Consider the following 14,346-nt stretch of genomic DNA (forward strand, 5'->3'; position numbering starts at 1 on the left):
AAGTAGTGCTTGTCGAAAATCCCTTATTACTGTAATCACTTTACTAATAACACCTATTTTATCATACGTGTAAACACAGGATAGATACCAAGTATTATTCCTACAGTGCTACTTTATAGGAATTTACTCATTCTAAGTAAGACTTATATGAGACTTATAGGTGACTTTTTTACGTCATAATAATGATATCATGCTGATATGACTTGAAATTCTTACCTGAATCCTATTATAGGATAAGGGCTATCTAAATGTAAGCATTATTTAATTTGCAAACAATAAAATATAATTCAGCCTTATTTCAAGTTTGACCATATGGATATCTGTTAGTATAATATTTTCTATAAAGTTAATTAGCTCATAAGTTGTAATTAAGTAGTTTTTCTTTCTATAAGCCTCTTACTTAACTGTAATTATTATATGAGAATCTTTTAACTTTCTGTTAATATTTCAATATTCTATAATAATTAAATCCAATATCAAAGATGCTTACTGAAATGTTCTTTTTTCTCTGTTTCTAAAAGGCTTAGGTATATTTAAGACAACTATTTGCTTTAAATATAAGAATAAACTAGAATTTTGAGAAAAAACAAAATATACCTTGTATAAATATAACAAAATTTGCAAAAGAATTATACTACAGAAATTTTTGTATTAGGGCCAACCTAATCATCACAGTGTAAAATTTAGGTAATAAAACTGTACAGACACAAGGATTGTAGAATTTAATTTCTACAAGATTCATTTATTAGTTACAGGTTATATTAGAAATGTTTATTACAAATAGTCTAATTACTAATAATAGGCTCATATGAGATAAATTCCAAGAAAATAATTATTTGTAATATAAGAAATATATAAATTGAAAAGCTTCCAGAAAATCATAGGCTTCCACTAAATGGGTATAGCCTCAGGCTTGTTATAGAAATAATCTACCAAACTATTCTAGATCCATATATGGCTTATCAAAGGCTTATATGGAATTAATAAATTCCTATAAAGTATGGATATGTGAATCCCAACAGGAGGTTAAAAGAGGTGTTAACGTGCTGCGATTTCTGTGATTGACCATTTTGAATGCACTGTTTGGGGAGTGAAATCAACCAAGCCCCCCCCCCCTTTTTTTGCCATCTGTCACTTCCAATGTTTTTTACTTGTAATATTGATCTAGAATCATTATTTTTATCGGCCTTCTATGGTGTTATGCTGCTGTAAACATAAATCTGAAGTCGGAGTCTGTTTGGAGAGGGACACCGTCTTTGCACTACAACCATGCTGAACCAGCTGCGACTCAGCATCATCAACTCTTTTATCTTGTAGCTGTACATTTTTCTCTTTAAGTTTCATTCTACCAGTATCGGTGGCTTAAAATCTATCTTGATTCAATCTTACTACTCTTTATCATGCCCAGGAATGCCAAGGGATGCCGGGTGAGGTCCTTTTTATCGCCCAAAAAACCCTGTTCAAGATTGCCAAAGAGTGAACAGCAGGGTAGGTTTCACTCGTCCGGCAGTATAAGATACGGAGGAGAAATGGAGCGGGGAATCCAGTATTGACAGGGAAAGAGGGGTGGGCGGGTTGCTGTAAGTAGTCTATTATGGACTTGGACTCCGATGTCGCCAATGTGGGCTAGGTTGGGATGCTCAGTACTTACGTACAGTATGATACTGATGTCTAATGTAGTTTTCTCGTCTACCATATACCGGTACCACAGTAGGGTGGCATTCTACTGGGGCAGTATAGTAGAGAAACGAAACACATATGGCCATTGCTCCCCTGAACTACCCACGTCTAAATTGTCTAGTGGGAGGAGAGGTAGTGTGGGAGCTCAGGTTGTGAAGGGCGCCACAGGCATACGCATCGCACGAAATACTCGAGTAACAAATAGCGTCCAGAATAAAAAATAATATTAGGAATAAGGGATAACCAGAAATTAGGATATTTCCCCCCTGGGCTGTTGCAGGTTCGAGCATAAATTTAAATCCTCTTTCACCCTTTCCCTTTTGAACTTGGCTCCTGAAAATCTAATGGAACTGCTGGTGCCGGTATGATATGATACTCGTACCGTACCGTACAAGACTGGTACTGTACTGTGCTGTACTGTATCATATGTACGAGTACATAATGTCACGTTTTAGCAGAAATACTGATAGGTCTACTATAGACTATCCCTTCCCCGGTTTTACCCTCCCTCATGACAGCAGCTCAATCCGTTCAGGACAACGTCCCGGGACATAGCGAGGAAGAAGGGGAAATAAGGCCATGTGCCCTGGGTAGTGAGGGATTGCGCACCGTCGTCATGACTGCAACCGCAGCTGCAATCCCCTCAACTACAACTTTCGATCCGGTCGTCGCCACTCCCCCAATACCGGTAGTAGCTTCAGTAGCAGGAGATCGCCAGTTCAGAGGGAAAACCTCCATGTCCTCGAATAACAAGCCACCCCTCAAATCCCTACACACCAGCAACGTCGGCAATAACAGCCCCTCCTCACCGGCCCCACGCCTTGCCACTTTTCAACGGCCTACTTCAAACTCATTGCATCCAAATGTGACCACGCGCTCTCCCCGATCCACCGCGAGGAGCGGGAGAGCGGAGACAATATGTTCGCCTGATTCGGAATTGCATATTCCAGCCGCCCGCTCTTCCTCAAGCTTGGAGCAACGGCCGTCGAGTGCAACTGGATCTAGGGTATCCGTGGGATCGGAGACACCGTCGAATTACCGTCAGCAAACTACAACACACCCGGCCCCTTGGAAACAGAACTCGTCTACTACTGGTAGCAATGGGGTTACCCCTAAATTCTTCCATGCAAACCAAGTGAGACCGGCGAGGCCTCCGCTATCATCAAATGTATCCACCACGCCCCCTTTTTCACTGAAAACACCCCTCGGGCAACCTGCCATGTTCTTTCACGCTGACAGCATTCCTACATCTGCTCGGTCACACTCTCCTACGCCTCCCATCTTCTCACCTCGATCCCCAGGACAACCAGGCTTTGTGAACGATTTCATTCAGAACCCTCATGCATGTGTCAATGAATTTACTTCCTCAAGACCATCAGCTAAGGTAGGCGGCTCACGGCCAGCCTCTCTTGTCTCCATGACCCCTTCAACGCACTCAGAACCCCGCAGCCATGTCAAGTTTGTGTATGCGAATGGGACAGAAGAGATTTTGCCTCCCAGAAAGTTGGGATCGGAGATTGGTTCAGCAGCGCCATCGCCCCAGATAGTTCAGGCCCCATCTTTAGGTTCTCCAACTGGCGCGCTATCACCCCTTGGCTCCCCGGATCCGGTTGCAAACCCACAGACGCAGTGCTTCAAGAGTCCACACTCTTCGCCTAGATCTAGTGTAGATGATAGCGCAAGGCATGGCAGAGCTCTCTCTACTAGCTCAACAGTTGATATGATGAGTTTGCTGAAGGGCGAATCTAAGGGGGAGGACAAGGACAGCGGTAAGGCTTCTGATGACGATGCTTTGTCTGTGAAAGCTGCCGCAAAGGCCAAGATCAAATCAATGGAAGAGGCTGCAGCGAATGCCCGAAGAGAGAGAAAGGTAGATATGACGTGAGCAAACAAGAGGGATATTACTGATATTTGAGCTTAGGTTCTGGACCTGGAAATATCTAACACTTCCTTAATGGCGATTAACAAGACACTAGAACGCCAGATGAGAAAGCAGACGGCTGAGCTCAGGCGCTATCGCCGACTTTCACGCACCGGCCGACTTTCTAGTGGGGGAAAGAAGGGAAAGAAGTTTTCAAGTCACCTCTCTGGTGGTGGTGATGGCGAAGAGGTGTTTGACGCTCAGAGCGCGTCTGGTGGTGGGGCAAGCGATGCTGATGAGGAAGAAGAAAGTGAAGAAGACGACAAAGGTTCATCTGATGAGGACGGAGACGACGAGAAGGAAGATGATGACACGGTAGTCGTTAAACCAGAGGCAAAGAAGGACAAGGCACCAGACGGTGGCCGACTAGACCTCGACTTGTCAAAGCACCAAGCCCTCCTCGAGGCCTCCACAAAAATGAACGTCTCTCTAAAGCGCTGTCAATACATCGCCGAGCAGCTCATAGAGGAAGGGAAAAGAGCCCTAGAATACAAGGTCCAGCCCTCAGACATTCACCTTGGTGGTAGGGTGTTGACAGGCGACAACGGCGAAGAGTTCGAAGGCGAAACTGAAGACAAGGAGGATTTGAAAATGGAGAGTATGACAGCTGACGGGATTGATGATGAGGAAGGTGAATACTCTGACCGAGAACGGGATAGCTGGGACAAGGGCGAGGATGAAGATGAGGGGGACGAGGGTGGATCCAACGGTGTGTACGATGAAGACGACGAAACGTCTGGGGGTGAAGATATTTATCCATTTAGAGATGCGGATCGAGTGATTCTCCCGAGGTTGGCGGGGTATATTGAGCCTACGACGTGAGTTCTTTGCTGAGAGGACATTACTGTAAACCGAGTGAGAGAGTATCAATCCTTGCATGCATGGAGGGTCCTTTGTTTTCTTTTTTGTGCGTGCCAATGTACGTGTGTTACATGGGTGCGGTATTGAATTGGGAGAAGGCGTTGTGGGCAATTCAGCTCGCTCCATGGTCTACTGTCTTGTTTGTGGCCCCCCTCCCGTTATTCATGAGGGTGCCCTTTTTTTCCTTTCTTCCTTTTCGAGAGTAACCTGAATTGTATTGGTGACACGGCGTCCATGACATGGGCGGGTGGACAAGCGGGTATTGGTATGTCACGACTGCAACTTGTTTGTGAGCATGGAGAGGTTTTGTGGCAAATTTCTGGTTCTTTTTTCTTGCTTTGGGTGAGTGTGAGTTTTGCATTCGAATACCTTGTTCATCTCCTCTATGATGCAGTTTTCCTTTTCCTTTTCCTTTTCTCTCTATAAATGAGGGAGGTAGTGTTTTGATACGTCAGTTGCTCGGTTGGTCAGTTGGGTGCCCGAGGGGAGGAGAGGATCTGTATAGACTATGAGTACATTGCGATGAAGTCATGAGGGTTGAAATTTGAATGCACGGATCGTTTGATATTTTTGATATGATACTTGTGGTCTTGGTGTTGTGGGCGGTGGTATTGTACCGTAGTAGCACTTTGTTAGCGTTGAATCATCCGCCTGAGTGGGGGTTATGATAGGGCTTGACATAGGTACCGGTAATTGTACTTTCTGAAGCATCAGGGGTCAATTGAAAAGAGAGCTTGAACCTCTTGTGCTGTACAGTTTGCGCACTCAGGTCAATTGCAATCTTCAATCAGAAATATGTACAATAGCTCATCGCCCCGGTGCCCCCCCCTGGAATACCGGTACGGCAAAGCTTACTTTCCCTCCTCCACCTTTGCCTTAGTTTCCCGGGCAGTCGTAGGCTCCTTAACGGTAGTATACCTTTTCACCCTCTCCTGCAACTACCCCTCTCCATCATTAGCCCCCTCCCACAAACTACCAAGCTTGATATAAAAAGGAACTCACCTCCCTCACCTCCCGATCCCTCACCTCCAACTCGCGGATCCACGCCGCCTGCTGTTTCCTCGCTTTCGCTTCAGCTATTTTAGCCTCAGAGGCCTTCCGCGCCTCACGATCCCGTGCCCAGTAGAAGCTGCCGGCGCACATGGCGGCCACGGTGAAGGCTTGGCCGTATATGCGCGCGCGGAACATCCGGTTCGTGCGCGCCTTGTCACCGGCTCGGATCGCGCGTGAGGATTGGTAGAGGGCATAGACTGTTATTAGGCAGCCTACGGTATTTATGTGTGAGGTTTGGTTGGGATTGGGGGGAGGGGGGGAGGGGGGAGGGACCTATGGGGATTAAGGGCTCTTCTTTTAAGCGGCGGGTGAACTTTGAGAGGCGGGATGCTTCGGTGAAGTCGCTTTCGGGCGGCGGCGGTGGAAGAGTTAAGTATTGGCGAGCGTAGGCAATTATGGGGAACAGCGGGATCGATGGGGTGACTTACGAATCGCTGTCGAATGAAGAAGGGAGTGGGCAGGAGGACATTTTGGTTTTTTTTTGTGGGACTGTGTTGAGATGAGGTGAGATGCAGTATGGCAATTAGGCCCTTTAAGATATGATTGAAGGAAAGAGTTACCAGAGATGAATGCCGAAGGACGTTACGCCACGGGTATGCTTCGGTACTTGTACGGTACGAACTTGTCGACAAAAGAGATGGACTCCTACCGTAACTACTCAGGAGATAGAGACCGTTGCCAAGGATGACGCTGGCAGGACTATTCAGTTTAGGAGCTTGGCAGAGGACCCAAAAACAACATCAGCTCAATCACGGGAGTACCAGTAAACATGCAAAATCACTTACCAAACTGAAAGTTCAAACTAAAAACAATCCACCGAAGGATCTTTATCCACAATGCCAGCTGTTCGAAGGCCCTTGGGAAGGCTGAAAGAAAATGACATAAGCGAACGAAGGGCACGACACAGGGGTCCAAAGCTGAAATCTCTTGAGGCGTGTGATGTAACGCCACGGGTAAGGAGTATGTTCCACAGCATATTAAGCACAATACTAAAGCATCGAGATGCAGATTAAACCTTGTCAGCGAGTAGAACGAAGTTATACACGACGGAGAAAGATTGAGGTACTGAGTTGGATTAAGTACTATCGTGTACCCAACTCCATGCCAAATACAGCAATAAGGATGAGGCCTCCAACACTTGATGAAGCGTCATCCTTTTTTCAGATACCAAGAAGCACGATTGTGCGATGGAGAAACCCTGAAAATACGCAAAAGATTATTGAGCCAGTTGGTGGTGATCGCTCATATCGTGACGCGTCAATGGTTTTCAATTGCCAATGGCCCGAGATGGAGAAAAAACTATTTGATGCTTTTCTAGAGTGAAGAGGCAAGGGGAGGCATGTAAGAGATGGATGGTTTTGGAGAAAAGCAAAAGAGCTATGGGGAAGCTCTTACCCAGAGCTTCCCTCAGAACTGTTTGTATTTTCGGTAGGATGGTTTTTGGGATTCTTATCACGGCACCGAGTTGTTTTACGATTTGTGACCAATACAGCTCAGTCACTACCGGCCAACTATAAGGAACAAATTCTGGATTTGTTAAGATTCAATCGACGGAATAGGATACTCACCCCCCTATCGCAAACCACTTTCGATCAGCTACCAAATCCACTTTCCCTAGATTATATCTGTAACGATGATCAAGGTGGAATTCCCGAGTATCGCATTTGTAATGTGGATGAAACACCACTCCCCTGGGAGTATCTGATTGGAAGGACATACGAGCTGCAGGGTGCAAAAACTGTTTGGTCAAAGAGTGCTGAATCTGGCTCTGAAAAGCGCCAATGTACCCTGTTTCTTTGTATTTTTGCGGATGGAGTACCTCGAGTTCCTCCTATTCTAATTTTTCCTGCATCCAGTGGATCAAGAATATGGCAACGTGAATCACATCTCTGGGACAAACGAGTTCATGTGGAGTTTTCTCCTACTGGTTGGATGAATGAAACTTTGTTCACCCAATTTATTCTACAGTTTTTAGTTCCGCTCTTTGGAAGCCAGTGGGCATTATTTATTTTTGATCAATATCGTGCACATCTTACATCCCAAGTTCTTCAAACTTGCCGCGATAAGAACATTACACCCTCTCTGATCCCGGCTGGTACAACACCAATGACTCAACCCCTTGATATCTCACTGAATAAGCCCTTTAAGGGCCTTATTAAGGAATTTACAGAGGAAATTCATGAGAAAAAAGAAGAGCTGGAGGATATTGAAAAGTGGACCATTAGTCAACACCAGGTAGTAACTACGGAGGCAGTTAGAAGGGCATGGGAGGAGTGGCACCAGAGTCATTCACGGCGAAAGATTATCATTCAAAGCTTTCGGAGTACTGGGATTGCCTTACTGGTTGATGGATCCTCAGATTCTGAACTTATCATTAAAGGCTTTGCACCCGGTGAGCTTATAGTAGGCGATTGGACACGTTCTGAGCCAGTCAATGTGATTGGTTTGGGAACTTCAGAAAACGAGAATCTGGAATTTATGGCTCCCAGCTCCACAGCTCAGGATGAAGCTGTTGAAATTACTCTCATAGACGAATAGTTTTTAGAGTTTTGATATGTCTTGGTTTTTTTTTTTTTTTTCCTGTACTATATGAGGTATAGTTTGATGGTGATCATATATGCAATCCTCTTGGCAATGGTCTCTATCTCCAGAGTGGTTACTGTAGTAATTGCCAAGCCATCGCAAACTTTTACAAACCATAACTCCTATGTCTACTCCGACAGCGCAAGACAAACCACAAGCCCACTGGAGTACTCCTAAACGTACTCGAGTCCTTACCCTAGTAGAGAGGTTTTGTCTGTACCGTATTTACTCGGTGGATTCGCTAGCTCCAAAATCGATGGCATATGAGTAGAAGTGATAGGCGAGGTCTCACCAGGCGTTTTTTGGCAGTGATCTGCAATGACAAATGAGAACCGTGTTTGTGGTGAGACACCCAGCCAACCTCAGAACAGCAGAGGCAAGTTACTCATTCCTAGGTACAAACTCTATAGGATCATTATCACTGGCCTCTTGTATTTCCAGCTCTTCCTCTCCATTAACCTCTTCATAGTCTGTATGCCAATCCCCTATCTCAAGTACATCAAAATCTTTAAATAAAATTCAGAGTCACAGGTTTCATCAACTGGCAAGGAGAGTCTGACTTGACAAAATACATGGTGAATTATCTTGCTCTTTTCCACATAAAACTGGTAGAAGGCATTCCCTATCCAGGAAGTGATTAGGATTTGGCAATCACTAACTGTCCACTTGTAGAAGTCTTCTGCATCTTCTGCCTCAAAAATTGTGGAGTCGGTAAGCTTCCATATGAATTCATTAAATTGCTTGTTGATAGCTACAATAAGTTGTGTGAGTAGGCTTGTACAGCCGCCATGGATTAGGCAAGAAAGGATATTACGTACATGTAGTTTGTCGAACACGTCAGGAGTTTTATGAGACCCCATCAGGTCCAGCGCAAAGAGGGACAGACAGCCACCCAGAGTACGCACTAGATTGTTTTTGCTATATCGATGACAAAGCTGATCATTCATATAAGCTTTGTTGTTGAATTCTACCTTCAACCCAGAATGGTACTTTTGCCTCTTACTTCCTAAACATTCTCCTTTGCACCAAATATTGTCTTTGGGGGAACTCTTAGCACCGCATGGGCAGAGATGCAAAGCACCAACGAGGTTTGCCTCTTGTCCCCACCATTCTGGTCAGACTTTTCCCAACTGGATTTTGCCCCAATAGGATTGTAAGTTTCTCAATCCAAATACTCAAATAGGATAGGAGTCTCATCAAGGTTGCAGATATTAGATTCTGGAAAGAAGTTGGCTATGGTTTCCACAACCAATTCAAGAAATGGGGTGAGGAGAGGTTGGAGTTCTGCCAATTAAAGCAGAGCCAGTTTAGTACTAGAGACTGGTATTTGGCAGCTAAGCTTTGTGCTTATTTGGTAATACAGGGTAAATGAATTCAATATTGGCCAAGAAAGCTAGAAAATCAGCCATAGTTGAAATAGAAAATTGCTGGATCGAGGTTTGGATACAGCTCCCAGAAAGTAAAGCATGCGTGAACCTTAAACCACTCCAGTATAATAATCTTCTCCTCTTCCTGCTGTCTTATAAATTCATGATATAGAGTTTCTTCTAACTCGATCCATCAGCATCAACACTCCAAGGCAAAATCCTCTCCTCTCTCCCTTGCTGGGTCTTTAGCTCCCCTCTGCTCAATTAAATGTTTCTTGTTAACCCAATCAGTAGTAGTTCATTGAGGAAGGCTATAGTGGCGACTGGCTTCTTACTGGGATAGTAGGTAGAACTGTCCAGGTTCTGGGAGAGGGATCTAATAATGCTCATGGAAAGTAAGAATCTAAATTCTGTGCATTTAACTATAGATATGCTTTAGGTGGATGTTTGGGTTCAGGTCCTTATCTTGCAGGATTTGCTCATAGATGGGTTTTGGCTTTAGCCTCCACCATTCCTCTTCAGTTCAAATTGGAGGCATTATTACATTTGAGAGTAGTATAAACTATAGTAGAAATACTCTTTACTCAAACAAATCTTCATATTTACTTTACAAAATACTCCTTATATCTCGTTTTCCTAACACTATCTACTGGCCATCACAGTGACTAACAAAATCAAAATCACTCTTCGTATTTCCCTTAGTCACAATACTTTCTTCTAAAGCATTGACATTGTCTGATATGTTACTCATGATATCTTTGGAATGCCTCATTATTCTATTCTGTGATTTTTAACTACCGACTATCCACTCATGTTGTAGTTTTATCTTCCTTTAATTTGAAATTTAATTTCAGAACATCTCTTGTGTCTCAATTGTCTTAGTCATACCTAGTTCCCAGATGTTCTAGGTACCAAGACATCTTCACATCCTAGAAAATCAACTCAGCCAATATGGTACTTGTAAAACAGGTTAATCTTGAATGTATAATCCATCTAAGAATAATGCGCAGTTTCATGGGTACACTGCAGGATATTTCTCAAATTGTGTTTATAGTATTAGCTTTATATTACACCATAATTTCTGTCCTAACTAATGACATTCAAAGTAGACAGCTTTGTATAAAAAATAATCTTACTGAATAAGGTAAGGAGAATAGAGATAAAATAGCTGAGTTAAAAGTCAAGTGAGATGAAATTACAGGATTTTAGTGATAAAAAGATTAATAGGTGGTTCATGTAAATAATGTTTAGCCTTAACCTGCTAAGAGAAAACTTTTCACCCACAGAATAGGTCTATACCCTCACATTCTCAGAATTATAATTAGATGAAAAAAGCTGGAAATAATAAGAAATAGATAAAGAATAAAGATATTCTGTACAGTCATATGCATTTTTAATAATTGTACCCCTATCCGGCAACCACAACCATGACAGTTAATGACTTCAACCATACAAAAAATTAAGATACATAGCCATTTTAGAAACAGATGAAAGTACATGACCTAAGCTTCAAAGAAATCTAATTACCATTTTTTATGACCTCCAGCTGTATCCAAAACAGCCTGAATTCTCTCAGGCATTCTTGGTATCCAAGCATCGAATGCCTCTTCGGGAATCAAATCCCACTCCTACTTTGCTGCCTGAAATAATTCAGCAGTACTATGGGGTCTTCTTTGCAATCTGGAGAATAGCTTTCTGAGGGCTCTTTTGAGTAGTGCCCAGGTGTTCTCAATAGGTTTGAGATCTGGAGAGTTGGGTGGCGAATGGAGTTTTTGTAACCACTGTCTGCCTGCAATATTCAATTTTCCTCACCACCCTACCGGGAAGCATTGTTTGCAGCTAGGTAGATATTGTTAGAAGGTCTATCCAGACCTTCTCTAAAAGGTATATGGTAGGGCTGGTGGATCTCAGTGGCATATTAGTAGGAATTGAGGCCAAGTCTGTCTCTTTTACTAGTTCTTTCCTCCTCCCTCCTCTTTCTCACAAGAATTAACTCAGTCCTCACACCCTTGATTATTGCAGCATAGACACTAATTCTAGTTCTTCCTGACTTAAAGCTAGGCTTCAAGTTTTTTTCTTCTAGCTCTTCACCAGCTCTTATCCTGACGGTTCTCCTAACAGGATTTGGAACATGGATGATAGTGGCTTTATCAATAAAAACCACTCAATTCCATGCCCCTCTCTAGTTCCTCCTTCTCCTAGCAAACTCCTTTCTCTTCTCATTCTGTCTTTTCCTCCAAGAAGGCTTTTTCCTTGGTATCAGGAGCTTAAAACCAGCTTCTGAAAGAATCTTGTTAATAATAATCTTGCCCAGATCATATATTTGCCTTCTGGGGAATTTTACAATGTGCTAAATGAGTCTCGTCATCGATGATAGCCTCCACTGCTCTTCTTTTGGTATTGGTAATCTTGGTGGGCTGGCATTGCTTGGAAGCATAATGGGTATCTCCACCTCTTGTCTTAGCTCTAGTGACTACCTTTTGAATAGTAGCCTTGTAGACCCCAATATTCCTTACTATTTTATTATAACCCAAATCTGTATGATTCTAAAGGGCATAATTTCCTTATTCTGCTCTTCTTTTGCTCAGGTAGAGTGAGGGGAGGCCATAGTTACCTGTGGGATGAGGAGGTGATGGTGTTGGGTGCTTGCTGTGCAGGAGTACAATTATTAAATAGACAGGCCTGTACAGTTAGGATAAGAATCAGGAAATCGAAGAAGATAATGTTGAACTTTCTTTCTTATATTATGTTTCAATCTACTTAATGATAAACATTGTATTTTCACTCACTTGATTATGTTTCAGTTAAAACCTGTACACTGCAGACATTGCTAGAGCTGGGTCATATTCACGTTAATCTCATAGATAATTCATTGAATACAGGCATGAAACTTATATGTTATTTTCTTATTTGGTTACAGGATAAATGGGATTTTATTTATCTTTTATATATGTTTAAGCTCATTGATTACGTACTAGATTTGTAATACTTTCTTAATATTTCCAGCACACCATTAAATTTTTAGATTTATGCACACCTTGGGTGTTTTTCTTGGCAGGTTTTCAGAATCAAACATGTTCACACTTATATTTTTCCTAATCATCTTTCATTTACTTTGAGTTGGTACACTCTTGTATATCTGGAGGCTACCATCCACACACCTCGCTTAGAAGAAACAAGAAACAGAACCTCTACCAATCTATCTTTGAACTATCTGACTCCTCAGAAAACATGAGTGTGATATCCTTCCAATGTCACATTGTTTACTTGAGATGGATATATGATTGTGCCTTTCAAGTTACAATTGTGAACTGATAACTGAGAAAAAGGAGAATGGTTGTACAAGATACATGAAAGATACATCAATGCTTCCAATTTCAAGACGGCCATTTATCCATTCTGAATATATGGTCAAGTGTGTTGTCATCAGCATCAAAAAGAAAAGAAAAAGAATAGGTGATTTTTACTAGAACTAAATACAATATAATAAGCTCATGTACCAAGTTAAGATATATTAAAGTTGAATGATAGTTTGATGAAAGATATGCTGTACCACATGGTACCAAGAAAAAGGTTTCACTCTTAAGTCTAAGGTTATACAGGAAGACAATCGATAGAAATACACTTTACTGATAAAATAGTACAATATTCAATCAGTATAAATTTCATTTGTAAAACAGGTTTTATGTTGTTAAGATATCTAGTCCATTGCTTGATGATGTCTTTAAAGCTGAGAAGGTACTTTGATAATTATATCCCACATCTGAGTACTCATGGACTACTTCTAACTATTATACAAACTAAGTATATTTCTCAAATCTGTAAGTAACAGTCCTTGGCCTTAGCAACTGTGAACACCATTTGACATTGAATTCTTTTAAAACTTCTTGTTCTGGTTAATACAATCTTTACCATGAGAAGATGTATTTTATGTTCTCACGGATCGGCTGCAATTCATGGAATTGTATGGAGAACTTTCTCAAATTTCGGTCTTTATAACTATAGCTTCTGTAGTCTCTTCTCTATATACAACATGGCCAGGGTACATGTTTGTCACCTATTATTAGGATTGCTCCTCGATTGCTCCCAAGATATATTGGTGTAACAGATAATAAGTCTTATCATAGAGACAATTCACATATTACTTCCTTCTTCCTCAATATAATAACTGTTCTGTAGTTGACTTCTATTGCTTAAGAAAATACTCTTATTTTCTTAAGTATCCCAACAGTACCTATTATTTACTATACTTATGGGTTTCTAGGAATAGTAATATGTCAAGTGTAAATATGAAGTAGTTTTTCAAAAGATCTATGTTAGGGAATAACTTAAGTGGTTCATATAATTTTATTCAAACTCATATAACCAAAACAGGGTTACAACAAGCCCCACCTGACAGAGGATTACCCCAAACCAGAACTACCACTAACAACAAACTAACCAAACCTCCTGCCCCACACCTCAAACATGCTTGCACCATACCTAAACATAAACACTGAATACAAAGCCATCAACGGTAAAGAAAATACGGCCTAAAGTGATACTGCAGACTACCTGGTACGGGCCCAAACAAGCCATGTAGCCAAAATCACAGGGTCTCCTGATATAGCCAAAGCGGAGGAGAGTACTTGTCCCCCAGATTCCTTGAACAAAAACACAATATAAAAATTATGACCTTCGGTTTGAATACCAGCCAACAATCTCTTCTCCATCATAGAAACCCTCTGAGTGGAGTCTACTCAATGGTCTCACCACAAGCCTAAATAATCTAAAAACAGCCCATTACTCACAGGTAAGGGAAACCTAGGTATGGCAACAGAGCGTCAAAGCCAGTAGGGCTAATCTCCCACCCAGAGTACTGTTCTCCACCCACCATACCAG

General features: G+C 42.1%; 2 protein-coding genes; one reads left to right on the forward strand and one right to left on the reverse strand.

The window, feature by feature from the left end:
* Positions 1 to 2,191: 2,191 nt before the first annotated feature.
* GSTUM_00003526001 (uncharacterized protein) lies at positions 2,192 to 5,041 on the forward strand (the record flags this gene model as incomplete). XM_002837143.2 has 2 exons in its annotated part: positions 2,192 to 3,550; positions 3,602 to 5,041. The coding sequence occupies 2 exons, from the start codon at positions 2,192 to 2,194 to the stop codon at positions 4,421 to 4,423; spliced, it is 2,181 nt and encodes a 726-aa protein (XP_002837189.1). The 3' UTR covers positions 4,424 to 5,041.
* Positions 5,042 to 5,176: 135 nt separating this feature from the next.
* On the reverse strand, positions 5,177 to 5,984 carry GSTUM_00003527001 (uncharacterized protein; the record flags this gene model as incomplete). XM_002837144.2 has 4 exons in its annotated part: positions 5,177 to 5,400; positions 5,465 to 5,727; positions 5,789 to 5,859; positions 5,944 to 5,984. The coding sequence occupies 4 exons, from the start codon at positions 5,982 to 5,984 to the stop codon at positions 5,314 to 5,316; spliced, it is 462 nt and encodes a 153-aa protein (XP_002837190.1). The 3' UTR covers positions 5,177 to 5,313.
* Positions 5,985 to 14,346: the final 8,362 nt, after the last annotated feature.

Source organism: Tuber melanosporum (genome assembly GCF_000151645.1).
Source record: "Tuber melanosporum whole genome shotgun sequence assembly, scaffold_177, strain Mel28".
Taxonomy (NCBI): Eukaryota; Fungi; Ascomycota; class Pezizomycetes; order Pezizales; family Tuberaceae; genus Tuber; species Tuber melanosporum.